Genomic DNA, 22,785 nt, shown 5'->3' with positions numbered 1-22,785 from the left:
CGCTTTCCATGTTTGGGCTGCCACATAAGAGCACTTGAAGCTGCTTCCTCTTCGCTTTTTGCACAGTGCCCTGCAAACTTTAACCTTCTAATCCTGAGCCTCTCAGAGATTGGTAACAGATTCCCATATAGTTCTTTGTTGGTGGTGTGAGTTTGCCATGAGATATCTAGTGCCTTCCGCAAGAGACGGGTATAGCAGCCAGCCAGCCATCCATAGCTATTCTCATTTTGGTTGTTATTGTCCATGTTTCAGCGCCATATGTTAGTACCGATTCTACAGTGGTGGTAAACAACTTGATCTTTAGATCTCTTGGTAGATTACTTTTCCAGATCTTGACCATGCTGTTGCATGCTTTCCAAGCAAGTGCCTTTCTGATGTTGAAGTCCTTCTCACTACTGGCAGTCCATGCACCTAGATATTTGAAGTTTTGTACTATCTCCAATTCGCTTCCGTCCAGTGTTTTTATTGAAGACGGAGTTTCCTTGTACAGCATTGCCTTGGTTTTCTTGGCATTCATTCCTAGTCCCACTTTCTGTGCAGCAGCTTCAACAAGATGTAACAGATCTTGCGCGTCTTTGAGGTTGTCAGCTAGAAGAGCAATATCGTCTGCAAAATCCAGGTCTGTGATTGTGCGTGGGCCTATTCGCCTACTTTTCCTGGGCTCCAGAGTAAAGCCAAGTCTCTCTTCATTGCCTTTATAATATAAGAGTTTTGATATATTTCAATCTAGTAACATGTCCAGGAACTGCGGATGTGTGTGATTCCTGTTCATCTGCTGTTTGTGTGTCCTTCTTTGCCAGTGTTTACAAACACACCCAACACATAAAAAGAGTACAGCAAATGAAAACAAAGAAACAAATGAGCAAAATTCTGTATACTCTCGCAAAAATAACTATAACTTGAGACTCTAAACAGAGCTACATAAAGTTAACTTTAAAGATAGGTTATATTGGTATTGGTTCGTGTCAAGGTTAAAAATACCTAACCCTTGATTTTGAATTAGTGTTAGAAAACGGAAAATGAGGAGGAAATAGACCAAAGACATTCCATCAACTTGAAACTCGTAATAGGTAGGACTCGTAACCTCGTGGATTGATATAAAATGGCCAAGACACAGCTGGGGACAGTCCTAAGCAAACTGCCTATTGTGTGATGGATGGATGCGTTTGTGAATTTATGCTTGTGTAAGTTGGGACTTTATTGACACGCGCAGTAACAAGCACAGGATTAATTCTCGCCTATTACTAACTGATAGTATACTTCACTTTACAGTGTGGTTTACTTGCAGGTCATGCAATTCTTCAGATCAGATAATTCCTTCTAATTTTGTGTTTTTATGACATTAATCAGTCGGTGATAAAAATAATCCTACCAAATTTCTTTGAAAACAAGTTTATGTTCAACACTTTGCAATCAAGTATATATTTATAATGAAATAGTTGCACAACTGGATTATAAAATAGGCAAGGCATCAACATTTTAATGAGCTTACTTGATCTACAGTATGCACGATTCTACCCTACTAAAGGTGCAGGAAGAAACAAAAACGAACATGATAAAAATGAATTATAAACGTTTTAAAGATTGTACTATAAATTATAAACATGCTTGATTTAAATTGTGTATTCATTTGGCCAGGAAGTCAAATCGTACACCAAGCTACGTCCAGAAAATTCAGTGTGCTAATCGTTAGAATAACTTCATTTATCAAAGGCAATATTTCAAATAAAAAGTGACGGAAATGAATAAAATGATCAAAATCATGATAAAATTTATGTGACATTTTGTTCACATTTGCCACTCCCATTTTTGAATGTAAATTATTTCAAAAGTGGCATGGCGGTTTTGTATTTTCTTTCATAGTGCACTTTCTTTTAAGTAATGCTGAGGAAATGACCAATTTCTGGATCCCCTGGTTGAACCCCATTTTTGTTTTGAGACTCCCCAGTTCCCGGACTCCTTCGCTGTGTAAAGAAAATAAGGACAATTGCTAGCTGAAGGAAGGTGTATAAACTTGAACAAGAGGTATTTTTAGCTGGCATTATTGTTACCAACAGTAGGTTAAGCTGCTAAATAAACTTTTCCATGTGATAGACTTGTGCATAAATTTACATACATTAAATGTAAATTTAAAATGATATTTATGTATGTGAACTTAGCAAGCCGCCGTTATATTAGCAAATTGTGGAAATCGGCCGCACATTTGTATCAAAAAGATTGCGTGGTAATTTCAAGGTGTGTTTAATTTAAGCAAATCATTTTGACGGATATTGCACATGGCTTGTAACATGTTTAAATCTGTGTAACATAGCTAAGGTCCCAAATATAGTATGTTTGGAGCTTACACTGCAAATCTCTTCATCCCTGAAAGTTGTTGCACACGATTGGAGCTGCATTGCAGAGAGTGACTTGTATGTCAGAAGCAAGATTTTGCACTCAATTCCTCTGATGCACTGGTAGCCAATGTGCATTATGTGTTGTGATCTTGTTTGCGGATGCGAGCAACCACTCTCTCAGCAGCGTTTTGCATACATTGTACCTGGACAAGTTCTTTGTTGGGAAGACTGTACAAGATATAATGAAATGGAAGTTTTAAAAAGTTTAAAAGTCATTAAATCAGAAAAGTAAATCAAAGAATCAAAGAATTGTCAAACTATCTCGGTCAACAGTGATCAAATAACAACTGGAGTAAAAGAAAGTTGTTGGAGTAAATTATTAGGAAGAACCCTTACAATTAGAGGATTCTGACTCTGCATATTCCAGTCCCCAATAGGCATGGGCAAACTACATATTTCTTTGACTCCTGTGTATTTTAGGTATAGTTCTTTTCAGAGCAACAAGTTGCAATCGGCAACTGTTACTCCTGTGCAATTGGCAGTGCTCTTTCATGAGCCACCAGTTAGACAAGAGGTAAATTGTTTGACTCCTCATCCGTCATATTGCTTCTCCAGTAACCTATATTTATAACTATAAGGAACAAATCATTCTACATAATTTGTCATGGTCCAGAGTTAATCCTGATGAAATTGACAGTCTTATTCATTCAGCAACACATTTCCTAAACCCTTCAATAAGTAGTCAAGTACAATGCGGTGAAAGCCAATCCAAAAATCTTGAGATAAATTTCATTTTGGAATTGAAACCTGTTATTTTGATTAACAATGCAGCTATTGATGCAAAAGTACAAAGACGTCATTCCCCGGTGAAGCAGCAACCACAGAGTGAAGTGACTAATATTACCAGTTGGTGTTCTATTCCATGTGGTCTACCACATACCCTTAAAAATAAACATACCGATTACATCATCTTGTTTGATCTTTATTCAACAGATATTTGGAGATAATATTTTCACTATAAAAAATATTAAAGTCTCAAAAATATAACAAATAAGTTAAGGGGCCATGACCCGATCGACAGCCTCATACCCCATTTTTATTCATCAAAACTGAGATTTTGGTATCAGAAGAAATTTCAAGCTCATATTTTTCTCATTACCCCAGTGAAATTTAACGCCCGAGATATGTTTTGTTTAAATGATGTGAACAAAAAGGTAGTGATTTATGGTTACTACACCGGAAGTATATGTACTATCCTAAGGGCATGATGGGGCATTGTTAAAAAAGTTTCTGCTTTTCATATCAAAACCGCTGTAGCAACGCAACTCAAAATTTAGAAACATATTGTTTTAATGGTAGGCCTCAATCTAAGATAGAAAACAGAACATGAAAAATCTGACCACGCCTCTTTAAATCTTAGAAAATATTTTGATTTTGGAAGAGAGCATGTCAGTATAAAATGTCATCAATGATAATGATCCTTCACATATTTTGTTGAAGTGACAAAATGCATTGTGGATTGGTATATAATGATGTGCACATAGTTAAGAGCAGCACCTACCCTAAGTGGGCTTTACGTAATGCATGACTATAGGTAAAATATCTATAATTCTTGATCATGAGAGGACATACCGTCTGCGTACTGTTGCGCCAGCTCACTTTTCGTGGAATAATACGATCACGCAACATACATGACCGAATGACCTTGCCTAGTGACAACTGTATTTGATGACTGTGATTGGCCAATTCTAAAAAGGTGTACTTGCTCCGTAAGCATGTGATCTTTGTGTAGTATGCTCATCGCAAATATCTGTGCATACCGAAGTTGGCTTTCATGATCGAGAATTAAATATTTTGCCTATAGCCTATGTCTATTTACGATTTTGACTTCATTGATGCACGCAGTAACAAAAAACAAAATTTTCTACTCTTTATAAGATGAACAAAGTGTAGTTTAGGGGTACAGAAGAAAATGTAGCCCCAAATGTAAAGAAAAAATTGTTGGAAATTGTAAGAAATTAACAAGGAAGGGAGCACCACCCTTTTCATCCAGGGTTAGGCATCATGTGAGGTGGTAGAGTAATGAGTTTGACATCTATATGGAAATGTCAACACTGAAGGGAGTTTCCTTGACCAGGAAACCATTCTGATTAGGATTTTGCACAGGTTCCCCTCATACCTAAAAAGTGCTTTTTGAAACTCCCCCATGCACCAGGATTGAACCAGCTCAGTTTGCAGATCATGAGCACTGAGCAAGTGCTACGGCTGCACTTGGATAATAAAGTTACAAGCTGAAAAGTGTCTTGTATGTATTAAATTTTAGCACAAAGCTACATTAGGCCTTGTAAAACTTTGTTTTTTAATTGGATAGGGAGGAACATGCTAATTCTTCGAATACTAATTTTGGTGGTTTCTGTAAGAATGAATAGGAATGCAACATGCACTGTAAAATAACCGACACACCTGCTTACCTACACACTCACAAACACACCCCTTAGAACTATACTCTATTATACTACCTCAAGTCAGCGGCACTAGCTTTAAAGTTCAGCGTGCTCCGTGTCAGTGTGTGCATTCTTTTATGCACCTGATCAAAGTGGCGCACATGTACACGCAAGAAATAACGCTAATTAAGCTAACACAGCACACACAGAACTTCAAAGCTAGTCCCGCTGACTGAGTATAGTGGACCTTTGGACTAGCGGATTTAGACCCATATTTGCTCCTTGCATGGTTCCGCCATTATGCACTATGTAGTATGTGCAGGGAGAACCTGCCAGAGACTGTCAGCATACATAAAAGGAAGAATTACGTAACCTTACACAGAATGTTGTATGACTGGTTCAATTCCCATTCATGCATGCTGCCAGTTTGAGGCTCTCCCCGCACATAGTGCATAATGGCGGAACCATGCAAGTAGCAAATACCTTTAAACAAAGCGCAGTGATTTATAGTGCGCTACGCACAGGCACAGCGCCTAGACGTTGATCCACAAGCCTCAGCACACTTTACACCTACATGTTTTAGGAACACTTACGACTGTGTCAGTGTGTAACCCTGATCATACGATCACGTTATGATCTCATGCTATCAGCAGTCAATTAACCGCCATACCCAAAAGGATGTAGGTGTATTTATCCTGCCTGCTTGAAAATTGACTTCACCCCTACAAGTCCCTCCCTATACCCACCTAGCATACACCTTGCAATGTAGAACTCCTACCCATGCATGCTGCTTTGAATTTGGACTATGGAATTGAAAACATTTAATGGTTATTTCCTGGAATTAGTATCCATAATCCCCTTGAGGCACTTGCAAAGGTGTGAAGCACGACACACATTGACCATCCATTTGCGGTCAAGATTAAACTATGGGCATGTTGCAAGTTGATGTTTTTTTACGCAACATTTCCCTTGAAATCACCCGAGGTATCCACTTGTGGTGATTATAAATTAATCATTTGTTTCATAGTGATTAAGAATTAATCCTCATTCCAGAAAAATACAGCACTAATTTTTTGAGATTAAAAAAAATATTATCAACTTCTGCTAATTGAAACACGGCTCAATCATAGTTATTCACTTAGTTCTAAACTGGCAATAAAAGTTCAATTTCACTATGTGGCCAAATTTACGAATTAAGGGCCAAGAAACATGCATTTTTAGGGTTTTTTTGCACATGCTGTGACAATCAAGTCTAAAGTCTAATTTCAATTTATGCATTAATTTTTGGAAAATACATGTTTCATTCTTATGACCAATTATTTAATTAAAGTTACACAAAAAAGTAAAAATTTGAGCAAGATTTTGAATGATTTTTGTGACTCGGTTGTCAGAAAACATGCTAAATATGCATGTTTTTGGCTCATTTTTGTCTCGCCTGATAAGGCAGGAGACTATATATAATCACTTTTCCGTGCAGATGTGTGTATGTGTGTAGGGGTGTGTGTATGTGACAAATTGGTTAAAGTTTTGGTTAAAGTTTGCTATCCGCCTATTTTCTCGGAGACTATGAGTCACACGTTCCTCAAACTTGGTGGGTGGGTGCATCTTGACCCGAGACAGAACCGGTTTGTATTGGTTAGTGGGTCAAGGTCACTGAGGTCATCTAGGGGTCATCTGAGGTCAAATTAGTAAAAACTGTTATATGTCCATGACACTTAGTGGGTCCATTCAACATTTAAAGCCAAATTTTTGGAAGGTCATTTCGAGGTCACCAGAGGTCATCTGAGGTCAAATTAGTAAAAACTGTCGTATGGGCATGAAACTTGGTGGGTACAGTCAACATTTAAAGCCAAATTTTTGGAAGGTCATTTCGAGGTCACCAGGGGTCATCTGAGGTCAAATTAGTAATAAGTGTTGGATGGGCATGAAAATTGGTGGGTACAGTCAACATTTAAAGCCACATTTTGGAAGGTCATTTCAAGGTCACCAGGGGTCATCTGAGGTCAAATTAGTAAAAACTGTTGGATGGGCATGAAACTTGGTGGGTACAGTCAACTTTTAAAGCCAAATTTTTGGAAGGTCATTTCGAGGTCACCAGGGGTCATTTGGGGTCAAAGTAGTAAAAACAATCGTATGGGCATGAAACTTGGTGGGTACAGTCAACATTTTAAGCCAAATTTTTGGGTCATTTGAGGTCAAATGAGTAAAAACAGTCGTATGGGCATGAAACTTGGTGGGTACAGTGAACATTTTAAGCCTAATTTTTGGAAGGTCATTTCCAGGTCACCAGGGGTCATCTGAGGTCAAATTAGTAAAAACTGTTGCATGGGCATGACACTTGGTGGGTACAGTCACCATCAGCCAGATAATCGTGCCCAGCCGATAACCGCCAAATTCATTTACCTCTACCAAAAGTAATTGAAAAAGCAGGTGGTCGCAAAAGCAGGCGAGACTCGTGGTTCGAGAACCGCCTTGTTCAAGAAATTGGTAAAAAAGTGAACGTTTTCTTTTATCTCCAGTTAGCACTAAATGAATGATTAGGATTGAGATAATGTTTCATCCCGGTGTCGTCACTTAACATTGACTATGTGTACGCATGATCGTTCCCAATTTCGCGAAAAAAGGGGTTATTTTTAAACTATGTTTAACATAAAATGTTCGCGATGTTTAAAAAATAGGGTTGTTTTTGACGACGGTGTACTCTAAATTAAAAAATAGGGTATATTTTTGTGAATCATGAATTTTGAAATCCCAAGAAATCTTACATTTCTTGCTCAATTTACTCCCGGATTTCACTTTTGTGAAACGTTTTTGCCTTCCTAATTAATATCCCGGCCTAATATTCATCAACACGCTCGGCTCGGTTTTACTTGTTTCATGGTTTGTTTACACCGATTCCAAGGGACTTTTTTCATCGGCTTTATTAATAACACTTCCGGCCTCCGGAGCCTTGACAAACTGGGTACCCACAACCCGGACCACAAACTCTTCAAAATGGCACCTGATCATAAAGGAATTGTTCGTGGCAAATGCCAGAAATGCCGCGATTGTGACGAGTTTCTGCTAGAAGCCAGTTCGATTAAGTGTGCTTTATTGTGATTGCCCTCCAGGAGTTTATGTAGTGGTCACATTCAAGCTTTATTTTGCACACAAAAAAATCGGGAGGAAAGATTACATTGTTGATAACTGTATCATAAAAACACATGATGCATCCTATTGGATGTATTTCTATAATTATATTTTTCTGTTATTTTCCTCATTTATATATATATAAAAAAAAGGACAACAGAGTTCTCCTCAGAAAAGAAAATGAATCAGAACAAGTATTTTTGTGTGTGTTCTTGAAATGTTAAAAAAGGGGTATTTTTGTAAAAGTGTATTTGAAATGCAAAAAATAGGGGTATTTTTTAAGGCTAATTTGTACCTGTTTTCGTGTAAAATAGGGGTAACAAATGACGAAAATGTTCTTGAAATCGCGCAAAATAGGGGGGTATTTTTGACTTGGGGAACGATCATGCGTTACACCTTTGAATGTTAAGTGACGACACCGGGTGTTTCATTTGGCAGAAGTTGATAATATTTTAGCACATCATCAGAACCAAGTTGACAATTAGCAGTAAGTTCCTTGTCCAGGGGAATTTCAAGCTAACTCAATTTTTACACGAAAGTGTACTAACCACCGCCGGGGTTCCAACCTGCAACCTCTCGCACCATAGTCGAACGCCTTATCTATTGAGCTAACTTGACTGCTTGATGGGTTGGAATTAAAAGGATTCAGAGTTAAGATTAGTATTAGGGGATGAGGTTACAGGATTTAGATGAGAGGAAACATCACATATTCTAGAGTATTCCAAATTTATCTTTTGCGTCATAAATTTTTCCAAGAAGTGTAGCACAGAGAGGTGCACAGGATGAAAGAGCAAAATAGTTCAGCTGCAATTTTATTGAGCATGGTTATTTTATAGTGATTGAAGTCATTTCCAACAGGATAAGGAAGGAGGAAATAGAGACACAAATTTAAAAAGAAGTTATAAAGGTAAATGTGTGAATTGTTGAAAGAATTAGCTTTGCTTTCTGGCTTTTGCCTTAACTTATTTTATTTTTTTATTTATTTTTTATTTTTTATTTATTTATTTTTTATTTATTTATTTATTTATTTATTTATTTATTTATTTATTTATTTATTTATTTATTTATTTATTTATTTATTTATTTATTTATTTATTTATTTATTTATTTATTTATTTAAAATCCAAAACAGACACACTTGCTAAACTGCATTATATTAGTTTTGCCTTGAACTTTTTTTACCTATTTATTTATTTATTTATTTATTTATTTTAAATTTATTTTAAATTTATTTATTTGTTTGTTTGTTTGTTTGTTTGTTTGTTTGTTTGTTTATTTATTTAAAATCCAAAACAGACACACTTGCTAAACTGTATTATAGTCCTGACATATTTATCACTTAAACATATGATTTCGTACGGTATGTTTATAAATCTTCCTGTCCTCCAGATATCCTGTTAGTTTAATTTATCTCTCCTTACTCCACCTGTGATGATAGTGATATCCTGGTTCCTCTCGCCCCAATCTTCCTTCCGCTGTATCCCAACTTAGTATAGCACCTTGTCCTTGATGACAAAGTATCTCCTGTATCGGATGGGATGCACCCACAAAACTAGAGATTAAATTCTACATATGTATGCAAGAAATATAATAAATAATAATAATAAATGGTTCTTTTAAGGCGCAAAACCTACCGTGGAACTCAGAGCGCTAAAAACACATGAAAAAGACAAACAAACAAAGAAGTAAGTAATTAAATATGGCATACAGTCACACAAAATCCTTCTTTTTTTAAACGATTCTCAAAATTCCAGATTTTTTTTTCATGTTCTTTGAAATGTGTGTGAAAAGTTCAATCAAATGTGCACAAACATGCCTAGTATTGGCTCAGTGGTTCTTGAGACAGCTGTAGCCAAAATTATTATACAAAATTTAGGGTTAGGATTACCGATTAGCTTGGCTTTCATACACAACATAATTATATTACATGAAGGATCGGACCATATTGGACAATTTCTAACAATTTATAGCTTTGCAAGCACAAACACATTGATTAAATGTGTATATCAAAGCCGGTAGATTAAAGGTAGATGAATCCTACAGAATATTCTGCTAACAGTGTACAGGAAGTATAGGTTTATTCCTGGTTTTCAAGGGGTTAAAGGACCATGAAGTGATTTGCTCAACTAGAACATAAGGATCTAAAAGTTGATAAAAATTTTGACCTTCTTGGAATCTGACATATGTGACCTGCTCCCACAAAATGAGCATGAAGTTGCAAATTAGGAGTTTTTCAAAACATTTTTGCCCTCAGTATTTTGCACATTTTAAAAACATATTCATGATTTTTATATAACCCTACATGGTGTTAAATATTTTGAATAAACGTTTTAAGAACATTTTTGTGTTTGCTGGGAACATGTAATTTTTTTTCTTGTGCTTTCACCATCAGGATCGTCAGTTGATTGCCATCTGTCTCAACCCTCTTAATCAGGACTCTCTCGAAAATAGAACTCTGCTACTAGTGTCTGCTGCTCATGCACAATAATAGCACCAGTTAGCAATCATACTTCAAAAAAAATGTATCAGGTATAGGCCAGCCAACCCAAATATTTTGACTAAAAAATTGCAGATTGTGCCTTTAAATCCATGACAAAGTAGTTCAGAGGTTAATAATCATTCAACATAGGAAGCTAATCATTAGGAGTGTACAATGTCACATTTATTGTAAAATTCCAAACTTCATGAAAATAAGGTTTGTGTGACATTCTGTAACACATTGATGGATGTGTGCTATTGTTCTTGAAACTCTTGTACTAATTTTAGAACAGCAGACTGGATGGAAATGATAATAATTATTCTAACAAGAATCAAACTCAAAAATTTAATTATATTGGCTCCACACAGTGTAAAGACCAATATGTAGTTCAACATTTTGCCTGTGTGTTTTACTGTTGCAATAATTATTTGCCACAACTTTTAAGTTAAAACTGTTAAAACCGTTTTAAAACTGTTGAGAAGCAGAACAAAGCTAAAAAAGCTAGTGAATTTATTTGAAAGCCATTGTCAAGAGCGAGAACAAAAAATCACAGCAGGAAAAAGGAAAATCACAGTGCCTGTCACAACCAAAAACGCACAAAAAGCATTTCGCTCTGTACTAATATTTAGTGGACTGAAGGAGAAAAAAAAAAGTACCAGGTTATAAATATCCTGGATGGGCTGTGAACTTTTTCCATAGTTATGACCCCTATAGATTGTTGAAAAGTGCTTGTTGAATTGCATGATTTTTAATATGTGAACAAAATGTATCCATAGTGGGGTATCATGGGGTACATTCTGTCACAGGTTGTGTCACATTAAGTGGTTCAAAATGACGTAGTACAGATAAAATCAATCAAGAAGCAAAGTTAAAGCACTACATAAGAAACAAATATGTGTACATCCATATCAAAACGATGCACTTGTCGGCTGCTACATGTGTCTCATTTTACATAAAAGCTAACAATAATTACCAGGCTTATCCCAAGTAAAAGTCGCTTCAAATCATCCCCCCAGTTACATAGTTTAGATATGTTCTATGTATTCCTAAACCATTTGACTTGGGGATGATTTGAAGTGTCTTCCAATTGAGATGAGTCTGGTATTTATTCCAAGCTATTATGTAAAATGAGACACATGTAGCAGCCGACAAGTGCATCATTTTGATATGGATGTACACATATGTGTTTCGTCTCCACAAAATGTTAATTTTCACTATCAGATATGTCCCCTTTTAATTTTGAGCCAAACAAATTAAGTAAAACAACAAAATCACAATCTGATATTGGCAATGCATGTCACTCGTTCAGTCCCAGAAACTTTTAATTCCAAGATTATCATTTCTACAGGTTTTTTTTACCTTTTTTCCGCAGAGGAAATGTCATCCAGCAGGGGCCGAGTTTTTATTGGCAATAGCGGATGTTAATAGGAAGGGTTTTTTAACCCTGTACTACGACATGTTGGAAAAATTGAATTCTATAGAAAATAATTTTAAAATCAGTAATTTTGATGAATACAAATTACAAGTGATGTCGTAATGTGTCTGCATCTAAGAACATTTTGCAAAAGTGGGACTAACCTACATATTTTTAAACGAAATGTGTTGTTGGAAGAAATAAATTAGTGTGACTGTGTGTTTCCCAGGTGCTACATGCTGCGATAGAAATAATTATAGCATATATAAAATAGGCAAAGAGTTTAGTGCAGAAAGCTCAGTGCTATATATAGCCCTATATATAGGTGTAGTCATAGATTAAGGTCATGATCAAATTATTTTTCCAAGATACAAAGAGGACCGGGTCTTACCTTTAGGGATACTAATATTGCAGTTGTAATATTCATTATGAAAATGTGTTCTCACCCTTACAAAATATTTGGACCAAATCAGTCAGAATTAATAGGTAAATTTTCACGGGAAAATTTTCTGGACATGTGACACCCATGGGCGCAGACATTAACATTATGGAATGTGACCCCGAGCATGGCAGGTGGTCTTCCAATGTATTTGAATAGGAAGATTCCTCCTTTGATGCAAAATAAGTAACTTGTCGCAAGTTAAAAATATTGCGGTAAGAGTTTTCGTAGATAAATATTTTTTCCGTAGGTAGATATTTTTGAAATCATGTTTTGATGATATTGTGAAGAAATTAAGATTGCATGGGTATGCATGATATTCAATAAATTTGTAATACACAAATTTCTAACGAAATTGCAGCCAAGAATACTATTCCAATTCAAAATTACTAAGACTTGAATAGCGAGGTCACCGCCGGGGGTCAGAGATTAGGCTTGAGGTTACACTTACATTGATTACGCATTGGTCACGTGTCCAGAACATTTTCCTGTGAAAATATACCCATTAATGTTGACTGCTGATTCTCCCATCAGATTTGACCACAAAAAATAAATAAGTAAGAATTCGGTCCCCTGTAGAATGATGCCATCAGACATTGACAAAAATGAAGGTGGGGGGAACTGAGGGTCCATAATGTTACACTGATAGTTCATTAGCACCAGGAACTTGATTTCTTTGTTTAAAAAAAAAAAAAAATGAATTTTGTTATTTAGACACATAAATATCAGTGAAATGATAGTTGCCAGATATGTATAACCAAAAATATTTCTTTGCCCTTTAAAATTTACTTGATAGTGCAACTTTAATTTGGTTCAAATTGGTCATTCAAAATAGCAGACAATCAAAAGTACTAGAAGGACTCACTGTTGGCACCTCAAAAGTTGACCTAAATAACAGAGACCTAATTGGACATTTGATCATTTTAAATAATTGAACAAGCTTAAGGGGTGGGGTATGAACGTGTGGACAGTATTTATTGTGGGACATTAGAGCACATCAGACATATCGAATTGCATTCTGAATACGATTTTTGAAATTAGCAATGTAATACACATTTTATGGCAAATGATTAAAATTGATATTTAACAGTACTCGAAGTAAACTTTATAAATCTGATGATTTATACTTAAGTGTATGTAGGTGGGATGAAAAGCCGACGAACAATTGAAAATTTTGACCTTTCGTATTGAAGATAATGGATTTTTTTTCCCAAAACACCAAAAAAAATTAATTAGGTCTTTGTGGGAAAAAAATCCATATCTTCAATATGAAAGGTCAAAATTTTCAATTGATCGTCGGCTTTTCCTCCCACTACATACACTTTAAAATATGTCATTAGATTTATAAAATTTACTTCGAGGACTGTTATATATCAAAACTGTGAAAAATATCAAATTTTAATAATTTGTCATAAAATTTGTATTATATCGTGAATTTCAAAAAATGAAAATGATTTGATATCAGAAAGACATTCTTCGTATTCAGAATGCAATTCGATAATGTCTGATGTGCTCTCATGTCCCACAAAAAATACTGTTGAGACACTCAAAATGCTCATTCCAGATCCCTTAAATTAATATACCTATTTTGTGATGATGATACAATTCTTTTCAACTGATAAACGAGTTACAGTTGTGAGCTATTAAATAAGGTTGTTTTTCTTGATTTGTTTCAATTTTCAATGTCACATGCTTATTGAGGATGCAACCATTTGAACAACATCCTGAACCTTTGGACATACAAACAAACAAATTTTGAAAAGGTACATTTATTTGACAAGCAAGCATGACCAGTGGAATTGCCCAAGGTCGTATAGTTGTAATATTTTGTTTGTACGACGTGTCCATTTTCTTACGCTGCAAATGCTATACTGTAAAAACTTGATAGTTAGCATTTATGCTTACTATTACAATACTATCGAGAGCTTTTGAAAACATGAAATTGTACCAAAGTCTGACGCTTTACTTAAATTTGCAGGTTTACTTGTTCGTATGTGTATTGATGATTTGCTCAAAACCCTTTACACTTTTGTGGATGGGGCACTTCATGTGTTCATGTTTTAAAAGCACTCGATGGTAAGCTTTTTAAGCATACCTTTCCAACAGTGTAGTCCTCAATGCAGCTTTTTTCTGTCTGTATTAAAATCTTGCTTAACGTAGCTTGCCGTTCACCCCATTCATCATAGTGTGAGCCCGTCTATAATTCTGTCTATAATCTTGCACATGGCAACTCAGGCCTAATTCAAATTCTAACCTTAAGTTCTAACCCTAAAATCTATCCCTGAAATCTAACCCCAATCTTTTAAGCCATACTAGTAAAAGTTAGCCTTTCTGTCCTGTTATTGGTACAACCGATATCCCATGGTTTTAAATTGGATCCACAGTTTATATGAAAACTTTCTCTGTAGTCCAAATCTTGTCACCACTAGTAGTACATGTATGACCCATGTGACGGTACCTTTCTGTACCCTAGCCCTCAATAATCCATGTTGAGTAGAGCTCTTATCAGACGATATCGGTCACAAAAGATGTCTGTGAAAACAAGATGAGAACATCAGGTCAGTTAACAATACTTGAACAGCTGAACTTTATCAGACTACATGACCGAAGTATTTGGCTAGAATACTTTGTTATGGCCATACCATTTAAAAGGGCATTTCATGATCCACAGCATCATCCCCCCACTTTTCTCAAAAAAAGATTTTTATATCACTGGAAACCTCTGGCTACATGTTTATGTACAACAAATTACTTGCAGATTAATTCGTTTTGCAAAGATATCATGAAATTTGAATTTCGTTCTGGTATACCAGAACGAAATTACAACGCACTGTCTATGGAGCAGTGTAATACACATAATCATGCATAACTCGCAAACGCAAAATCAGAATCAACTGAAACGTTTTTCGTGGATATCTACTGAAAAATGTCATAAAAAGAAGATGCTAGGATCACTAAATACTCCTTAAATAAGGTTGCAAATATTATCTCTCAAATCAAAAGTTCAGTATACAAGTGAATTATTCCACCAGCTGTAAAAATGTCATATATGCCCAGCAGTGGAAGTATAGTGAATCCAGTACCTTTTGGTGATAGAATAAGTATATGGTACAAATGCGCGCGAAGCATGCAGAAAATTTTTGCCATATTGAAGCTAAACTGGTGAAATATGGTGCAAAAGTGGAATGAATTTGCACAAAGCGTGCAAAAATTGGCACTTTGGGGGCTAAAATGGCCAAATATGAGGTTAATTTGGTCAGAAACCCACATATTCATATTTTATTATCACCTATCAAAAGGTGACCTGAAGGTCAAATTACATGATAAATTTACAAATGGGTCACTCCATATCAAATCAAGGAGGCGCCCCACCTGACCCCCTCAGATTTGCTTTATATTTTAGTCATATGTTGTACCTGTAAAAATATTAAAAACCTGCAAATTTGAGGTCTGTAGCTCTTACGGATTTTCTGTGGCAGCCATTTAAAGTTGGAGTAGGGGTCTAAATTTGGACCCAAAAGTTGCCCTTTAAATAAATTTCATATTTGGGCGTTTGTGCCTTCTTTATAAAAAGAAAGAGAGGTCTGAAACTTTGCATACACACTAACTGCATGCCCAATTTGTCAAAAAATAAAATTTAAAAAAATTCTGTAATTGCGCGTTGTGTCACGGGCTCATTAAATATGCAAGAAAAAATGTAATGTTTTGTAAACTGGCAAGTTTAGCCCCCTAAATTCACATTTTTCTCAGATTAATTATTTTTGTTGTCACCGATGCTATATATAGGATAAATACAATGCATACCCAAAAATTGGGGTCACAACTCATTTACATTTGAACAGCGCCCTCACGAAGATGGAATTTATTGCACATTCAACATTTTCAGGGGGCCCAAAGTCGATGTGGTCCACCTTCAAAGTTTATAAAACATCACTTTTATATAACTACAAGTCTTAAATTACAACTTTGCTAAGTCCCAGTAATTGTATAGGTTGACTTCATATAAAATGACAAGCCCAAAGTTAACCATTTTCTTATGATTGCATGTAGTGCAAAAAGGGTGCAAATGTGCGAATTCGGAAGGTTGAAAGTCAAATTGACCCCAATATTGAAAATAAAATGGAAATAAAAGTAAATAGGGCCAATAACTATGCATCTAGTCATTTATTTTCAATATTGTGGCCATTTTGACTTTTAAACCTTCCGAATTCGCACATTTGCAGTACATGCAATCATAAGAAAACGGTCAACTTTAGGCTTGTCGCTTTTATATGAAGTCAATCTATAAAATTAATGGGATTGAGCAAAGTTGCAATTTAAGACTAGTAGTCATATAAAAGTGATGTTTACAAATTTTGAAGGTTGACCACATCGACTTTGGGCCCCATGAAAATGTTGAATTTGCAATAAATTTCATCTTCGTGAGGGCGCTGTTCGAAATGTAAATGAGTTGTGACCCCATTTTTTGGGTATGCATTGTATTAATCCTATATATAGCATCGGTGAAAACAAAAAATAATTAATCTGACAAAAATGTGAATTTAGGGGGCTAAACTTGCCAGTTTACAAAACATCTTCGTGAGGCGCTGCACTCCAACTTTAAATGGCTACCATAGAAAATCTGTATATATTGAAAACGAAATGGAAATACAAGTAAATAGGGCCAATAACTACTCATCTAATCATTTATTTTTAATATTGTGGCCAATTTGACTTTCAAGCCTTCCGAATTCGGCACATTTGCACTACATGCAATCATAAGAAAATGGTCAACTTTGAGCTGGTCATTTTATATGAAGTCAACCTATACAATTACTGGGACTTAGCAAAGTTGTAATTTAAGACTAGTAGTTATATAAAAGTGATGTTTTATAAATTTTGAAGGTGGACCACATCGACTTTGGGCCCCCTGAAAATGTTGAATTTGCAATAAATTTCATCTTCGTGAGGGCGCTGTTCGAAATGTAAATGAGTTGTGACCCCAATTTTTTGGGTATGCATTGTATTTATCCTATATATAGCATCGGTGAAAACAAAAAATAATTAATCTGACAAAAAATGTGAATTTAGGGGCTAAACTTGCCAGTTTACAAAACATTACATTTTTCTTGCATATTTAATGACCCCGTGACACAACGCAAATTACAGAATTTTTTATTTTTTATTTTTTTTTTTTTTTTTCATGCAGTTAGTGTGTATGCAAAGTTTCAGACCTCTCTTTCTTTTTATAAAGAAGGCACAGACTCCCAAAGATGAAATTTATTTAAGGGGTAACTTTTGGGTCCAAATTTAGACCTCCCTACTCCAACTTTAAATGCCTGCCACAGAAAATCCGTAAGAGCTACAGACCTCAAATTTGCAGGTTTTTAATATTTTACAGGTACAACATATGACTAAAATATAAAGCAAATCTGAGGGGGTCAGGTGGGCGCCTCCTTGATTTGATATGGAGTGACCCAAATATAAAAACAACAAACATGCAATTTTTTTTTAAAGATTAACATCAATAACATACAATGATATACAATATCATTTACAGAAACTAATATTGCACCTTTAAAATAGTATCATACAGGCATCAACATTGGCGGAGATGGACCATCCCCCCTGGCAAAATATTGGGGGGGGGGCGGGTTCATCCCCCCCTCTCCCCTTCCGGATCTACACCTATGGTGCACGGTGTTCAGAGATTTTGGGCAAACATTACTGAGCCAGTGGGTATCCATTCATGTAAAACATAAGCATATAAATAAGTTTAAATATAACATTATCTTATTTTCTAACAGGATTTTACTGCAGTTATTTTTAGATGTTGACTCCTATTTGATACTGATGCTTACAGATAATATAAGCTGTATGCATTTGAACTTAACCAAGTAAATAAAAATTATGACACCCACTGGATGGTATAGGCTATTTGGACCATCTTGTACACATTCGCTATCTTGTTATACTCCAGTTGTCGTAACCCAGTTTTTTTTTGGACAAGTGTTAAGATTCTGTCAGTTAACCAATCAACTCATATAAATGAAATTATTACCATATCGTACTGTTGCGATCTGTCAGGGTTTGATCTATCGAGGCAGGCACTGTTCTTGTCATAGAGCAAGCCTAGTTCTGCACCCTGGATATCCAGGGGTAGATGTTTTGGGTGTCTATGATAAGTCCAGCCAGCAGTTCACTATTTGTGACATGGTCTGCTCCAATCAGGCCAAAGAAGGTAAATTTTGAATATTGAGTCATTATCATCATATTTTTACACTGTGCTATTGCTGGAATTCTTACTTCCGAATGCCCAGTGGCATATCCAGTGGGCAAGTGCACAACTGCCCTCCCTGTGAGAAGCCTCCCCCACCCCTCTTTTCCCCTGTGGGTCACTGGCCTTCCTGATATTTATGATTTTAAAATCCTTTGTAGCTCATTTTGACCATTTTCGTCAAAGTTTGCCCCTTCCTAGAAAGTTGATTTTTTTTCCTTTTGCCTCCCTCCCTGGCTACACCTGTGCTAATCCCTAGCATACTAACCCAAACATTGTTCCAAAGTTTGTAGCTTTGTTTCAAACTTTGTTCCAAAGTTACCAACATTCTTATTGTTTTATTGTGTTTTTGCTCCCTCTATGTTTGTTCCAAACTTTGTTCTAAAGTTGCAAGCTTTGTTCCAAACTTTGTTTTATAGTTTGTTCCAAAGTTTCCAACTTTCTTATTATTTTATTGTGATTTTACTCCCTCTATGTTTCCCAGTTCTTTTCTGAATTTCATAATTGCCGCTTTTGACATGGTAGGATCAGATCACGTCACATTCAGAACAGAAAACCTCATGATAATTATGACAAAAGACACGGGTACTCTGTCTTCTTGCAAGTTTTTGTTTAGTCTGCACATGAATTGTGATTCATATGTAAGGAACAAATTGTAATATGATTGTCCTTTGGAGGTTACGGGCAAGGTTTTGGGTTCAGGACTTGTGGCAAAATGTTGGTGTGCCTGAAAATGTTATGAATTCTGCCGGTGGCATGGATTCATGTATTGTTATGTTCCCTGTTCGGCCTTAGGAAATGTATAAAAATTGGATCAAAATTTCATGTTGCTAAATCAGGGTCTTTCCAAATCATGAAATCTGAAGTTATCCTAACATAATTTGAAGGTCAAACATTACAAGATATGTATATTTCTTGAAGTATCATAGTATATTCCATGCCTTTATCATGAAAATGGATGAATGCAGGTTCTCTCTCGACGCAAATTGAAATAATTGAATTTCTTTCTGTTTTTCCCCTTGCAGAGTGTTCATAAGTGCGACTTCCTGAATCTTCAACTCCAGCAGCCGCTTCAAGTAGCACCGGACACAGTTGACACCTATCTGAGAACGTTGAAGAGTCCAGTGGAGACTCTGCCTCAGCAGTGTTTCCATGTTGTGGTATTCTCCCTGTTGTTATCGTATTTCCCATCTCCGTATCAGAGATGGTTGTGTTGCCAGAAAGCTCACCAACTCTTACAACTCAATGGACTGCTGCTTATCATTACGCCAGATTCGTCGCATGCAAATCGTCATGTGGACATGGTGAAAAGTTGGAAAAAGGTGATTGAATCCTTAGGGTTCACAAGATGCCGCTATGTTAAAGATACACACTTACATTTCATGGCGTTTAGGAAAACAACATTGGAACCACCTAGCGTGGTGAGTGCAGAAATCAGCCCAGATATGCTGTATATTCCGCAGGATTATAACGAGGATTTGGAAGAAAGTGTGTTTTTAGACGATTATCCAAGATCGGACGACGATGATCGCAGATGCAGTGATCTGTTCAGTGAACTTCCGGAGTATAACGATGATGGCGATGGTGAGGAGGATGGAGATGATGCAGATGAGAATGGGGAGGAGGGAAGTGAGAGAATAAATGGCGAAGACTGGGAGGACTTTGATGCCTTAAGTTATCATTAGACTGCTGAAAATTGATTCAAAAGGACAGATATAATACAGGGTGCACAACTTATAAGTTCTCCCCTAAATACTTTTTTCACTTTTTCAGCAAACAGATTTGACCTCTCTATCATCATTAAATGAATCTTCAAAGCTCCCATCATGCATCACTAGAATTAACATTTGTTTACCAGGAGCTATCAGGTCACTTTAAATCCAGTTGAATGATGGCAGCTGTATTAAGTTTATCTAATAGCCGCAGCTTCCCTGAAATGATGGTGATAATATGACTTGAAAACTTTAAGAGCTATATTTTTTCATAGATTTTGATACTCACATGTGATTGTGAATTCCACCAAAGAATGTGATAATATTTTCTGATAAATGAATGTGATCAGATCTGAACCAATCGGGCCAAAGGCAGCAGTTGTAAAATTGATCTACAGGTGAAATTAGGGAGCCCAAAACAATAAATATTGGCATTATATGAGCTTGTAACTTTGCAACAAATTTCAGCAACAGATTGTTTGTTACTGGGCAAGTTGATGACGATAATATTTTTTCAGAATTGCTTCCTTTTGGCTCGATTGGATCAGATTATGCGATAAATTTTGACTGTACCCACCAGCATACCTATATCTTGTGTCCCATTGCTTGTAGACCCTTTCTTTGCATGGTCATCTCAAAGTGAAGTTCAACTTGCATGTTGTTTGTACCTTTTACATGCATGCTTTAATTTGCATATGTACGCTTTGTAAAATAAATCCAACGTAATGAGTTGTTCAAGGGATGGCTTCAAGACACACTGGCCGGTCGACTGTTGGCACCTTGGCAGAACTGGCAGTTTACCTGCATTCTATTGTTCTGAACAATAGAAGGAACAATAGAACAAACAATAGAACAGGGTTAAACTGTCGGTACTGCCAGGGCTCTTACGGTTGGGTTTTGACGCCATCCTTAAATACATGCAAGAACATGCGAGAAACTAAAATTCACTTTTTGTTGTTGTAACAAGTGGTGGATCCGTGTCAAAGGGTCAATGCTACCTTCAGGTGATGTCTTGTATTTCAAGGAGGTCCAGTCAGTACATGGACCCGTAGATGCAAAGAAGTATCATGGTCATGAAAGAATCAATCCATGCAGTTATAACATTGTAATATCAGAGCTATTAACAAGGCCGGTCGAGTACAGATCTGTCGGAACACACTTTTCAATACGGAATAAATGCTAACCTCACCGTGACATCATCCAAGCAGCAAAGTTCATTTCCCATTGAAAAAGAGTTATCCGACGGATCTGCAGTTGACTATTCTGCAACTTATGAGCCAAAACAGACGCATTTCTAGTGGCATAGTTCACCAAACTTATAGCTCAAAAGTTGACTTTAAGTTGTGGAGTATACCCAAACCATTCAAAGGTCATTCTATTCATGTGCAAGCATATTGTAGTTGATGAACTCTGCCCTGATAGATGAGCATGTTTTAGATTATATGGCAAAATGTGTGATGAGCCCCCGGGACCCGAGTGAGCCCCCTTTGGATGAGGCTATCCTTTCCTCATTACAAGTAGATCATGGTGACCCGGGCATGGTGATAGTTACAGGGTTGTGGAGTACTTATTTGTGGGAAAACGCTTTTCGATGCAGAATAAAGGGTGACCTTGATGCAACATCATCCAAGTGGTAAAGTTCATATCCCATTGGAAAGCATTTCCCCACAAATACACATTTGAATAACCTGGGTGCAGATGTTATGGGTAAATTTACAAAAGCAGTTTAGCTGAATAGGTGACAACAGATCAGAGGTGTGGAATGTTTATTGTGAATACATATGTGCCAGTATATTTTTAATATGCTTTTTTTGTATACAAATAGGCCTGTACTTTGTGTTGTTAATAATGTCTAATATGTAATTTGTGAAGTTGACAGACATGCTATTCATCAATTGTGTTAAAAATGATTCATGTCACAATTGGGTAATATATATTCCAGTTGAAATCCATACACCCCATATGGAAGACATAACTCTTCCATAGGGGGTGTATGTAATTCACCTGGAACAGCCCAGTGTTTATGTGTATTCTAAGTTTGATCCAAGATTTGAAAAATTGTCACATTACTGTGAATTGAGAGGCTAAAATTTGCTGTAGTGTTAACCCCATGAGAACTCCCTGTCGATTGGCCAAAAGGAAGTTTTCATTATCAATTGGACCAATCGGCAACATTGTTAGAATAATTTCACCATGCAAAAAAAAATTAGGTGAATTATTTGCAAAGCTCTGTTCTGATTGGTGATTAAAATGAAGATATGATGTAATTGCCCAATCAGAGGCAATGTTAGATTGGCAGGTAGTGCTCAGGGGGTTAATAGCCAGAAATGGGCTGATTTGGCATGATTTTACAGTTTGACAACAGAGGTAACCCCTCTCCCTCTGAAACTTCTTGGATCCACACTATGATGTTGAGCTTGCAGAAAACATTGAAAATCACTTTCAGTGGATAAAATATGATAAAATTTGATTGCAACTAGAATTTTAAGTATGATTTTCTCTTTATTACGCATCAACTGACTTTTGTTAGCTATGAAATGTTCAAACTGAAAATATTTGTATGTATGAACTGCATT

At 36.2% G+C, this 22,785-nt stretch overlaps 1 protein-coding gene across 2 annotated transcripts in view; it reads left to right on the top strand.

Moving 5' to 3' along the window:
• Positions 1-20,237, top strand: part of LOC140148345 (S-adenosylmethionine sensor upstream of mTORC1-like) — an 85,828-nt gene extending 65,591 nt beyond the window's left edge. The window contains exon 5 of one of the 2 annotated variants that reach the window (XM_072170268.1): positions 19,523-20,237. In XM_072170268.1, coding sequence (XP_072026369.1) covers positions 19,523-20,182 — 660 coding nt within the window. In that variant the 3' untranslated portion in view covers positions 20,183-20,237. The remainder of the gene's footprint in view (positions 1-19,522) is intronic. The other variant, XM_072170269.1, reaches the window with a different exon arrangement.
• Positions 20,238-22,785: the final 2,548 nt, after the last annotated feature.

The sequence above is a fragment of the Amphiura filiformis genome, chromosome 3 (assembly GCF_039555335.1).
Source record: "Amphiura filiformis chromosome 3, Afil_fr2py, whole genome shotgun sequence".
Classification (NCBI taxonomy): domain Eukaryota; kingdom Metazoa; phylum Echinodermata; class Ophiuroidea; order Amphilepidida; family Amphiuridae; genus Amphiura; species Amphiura filiformis.
This window is presented reverse-complemented; position numbering and strand designations above follow the sequence as displayed.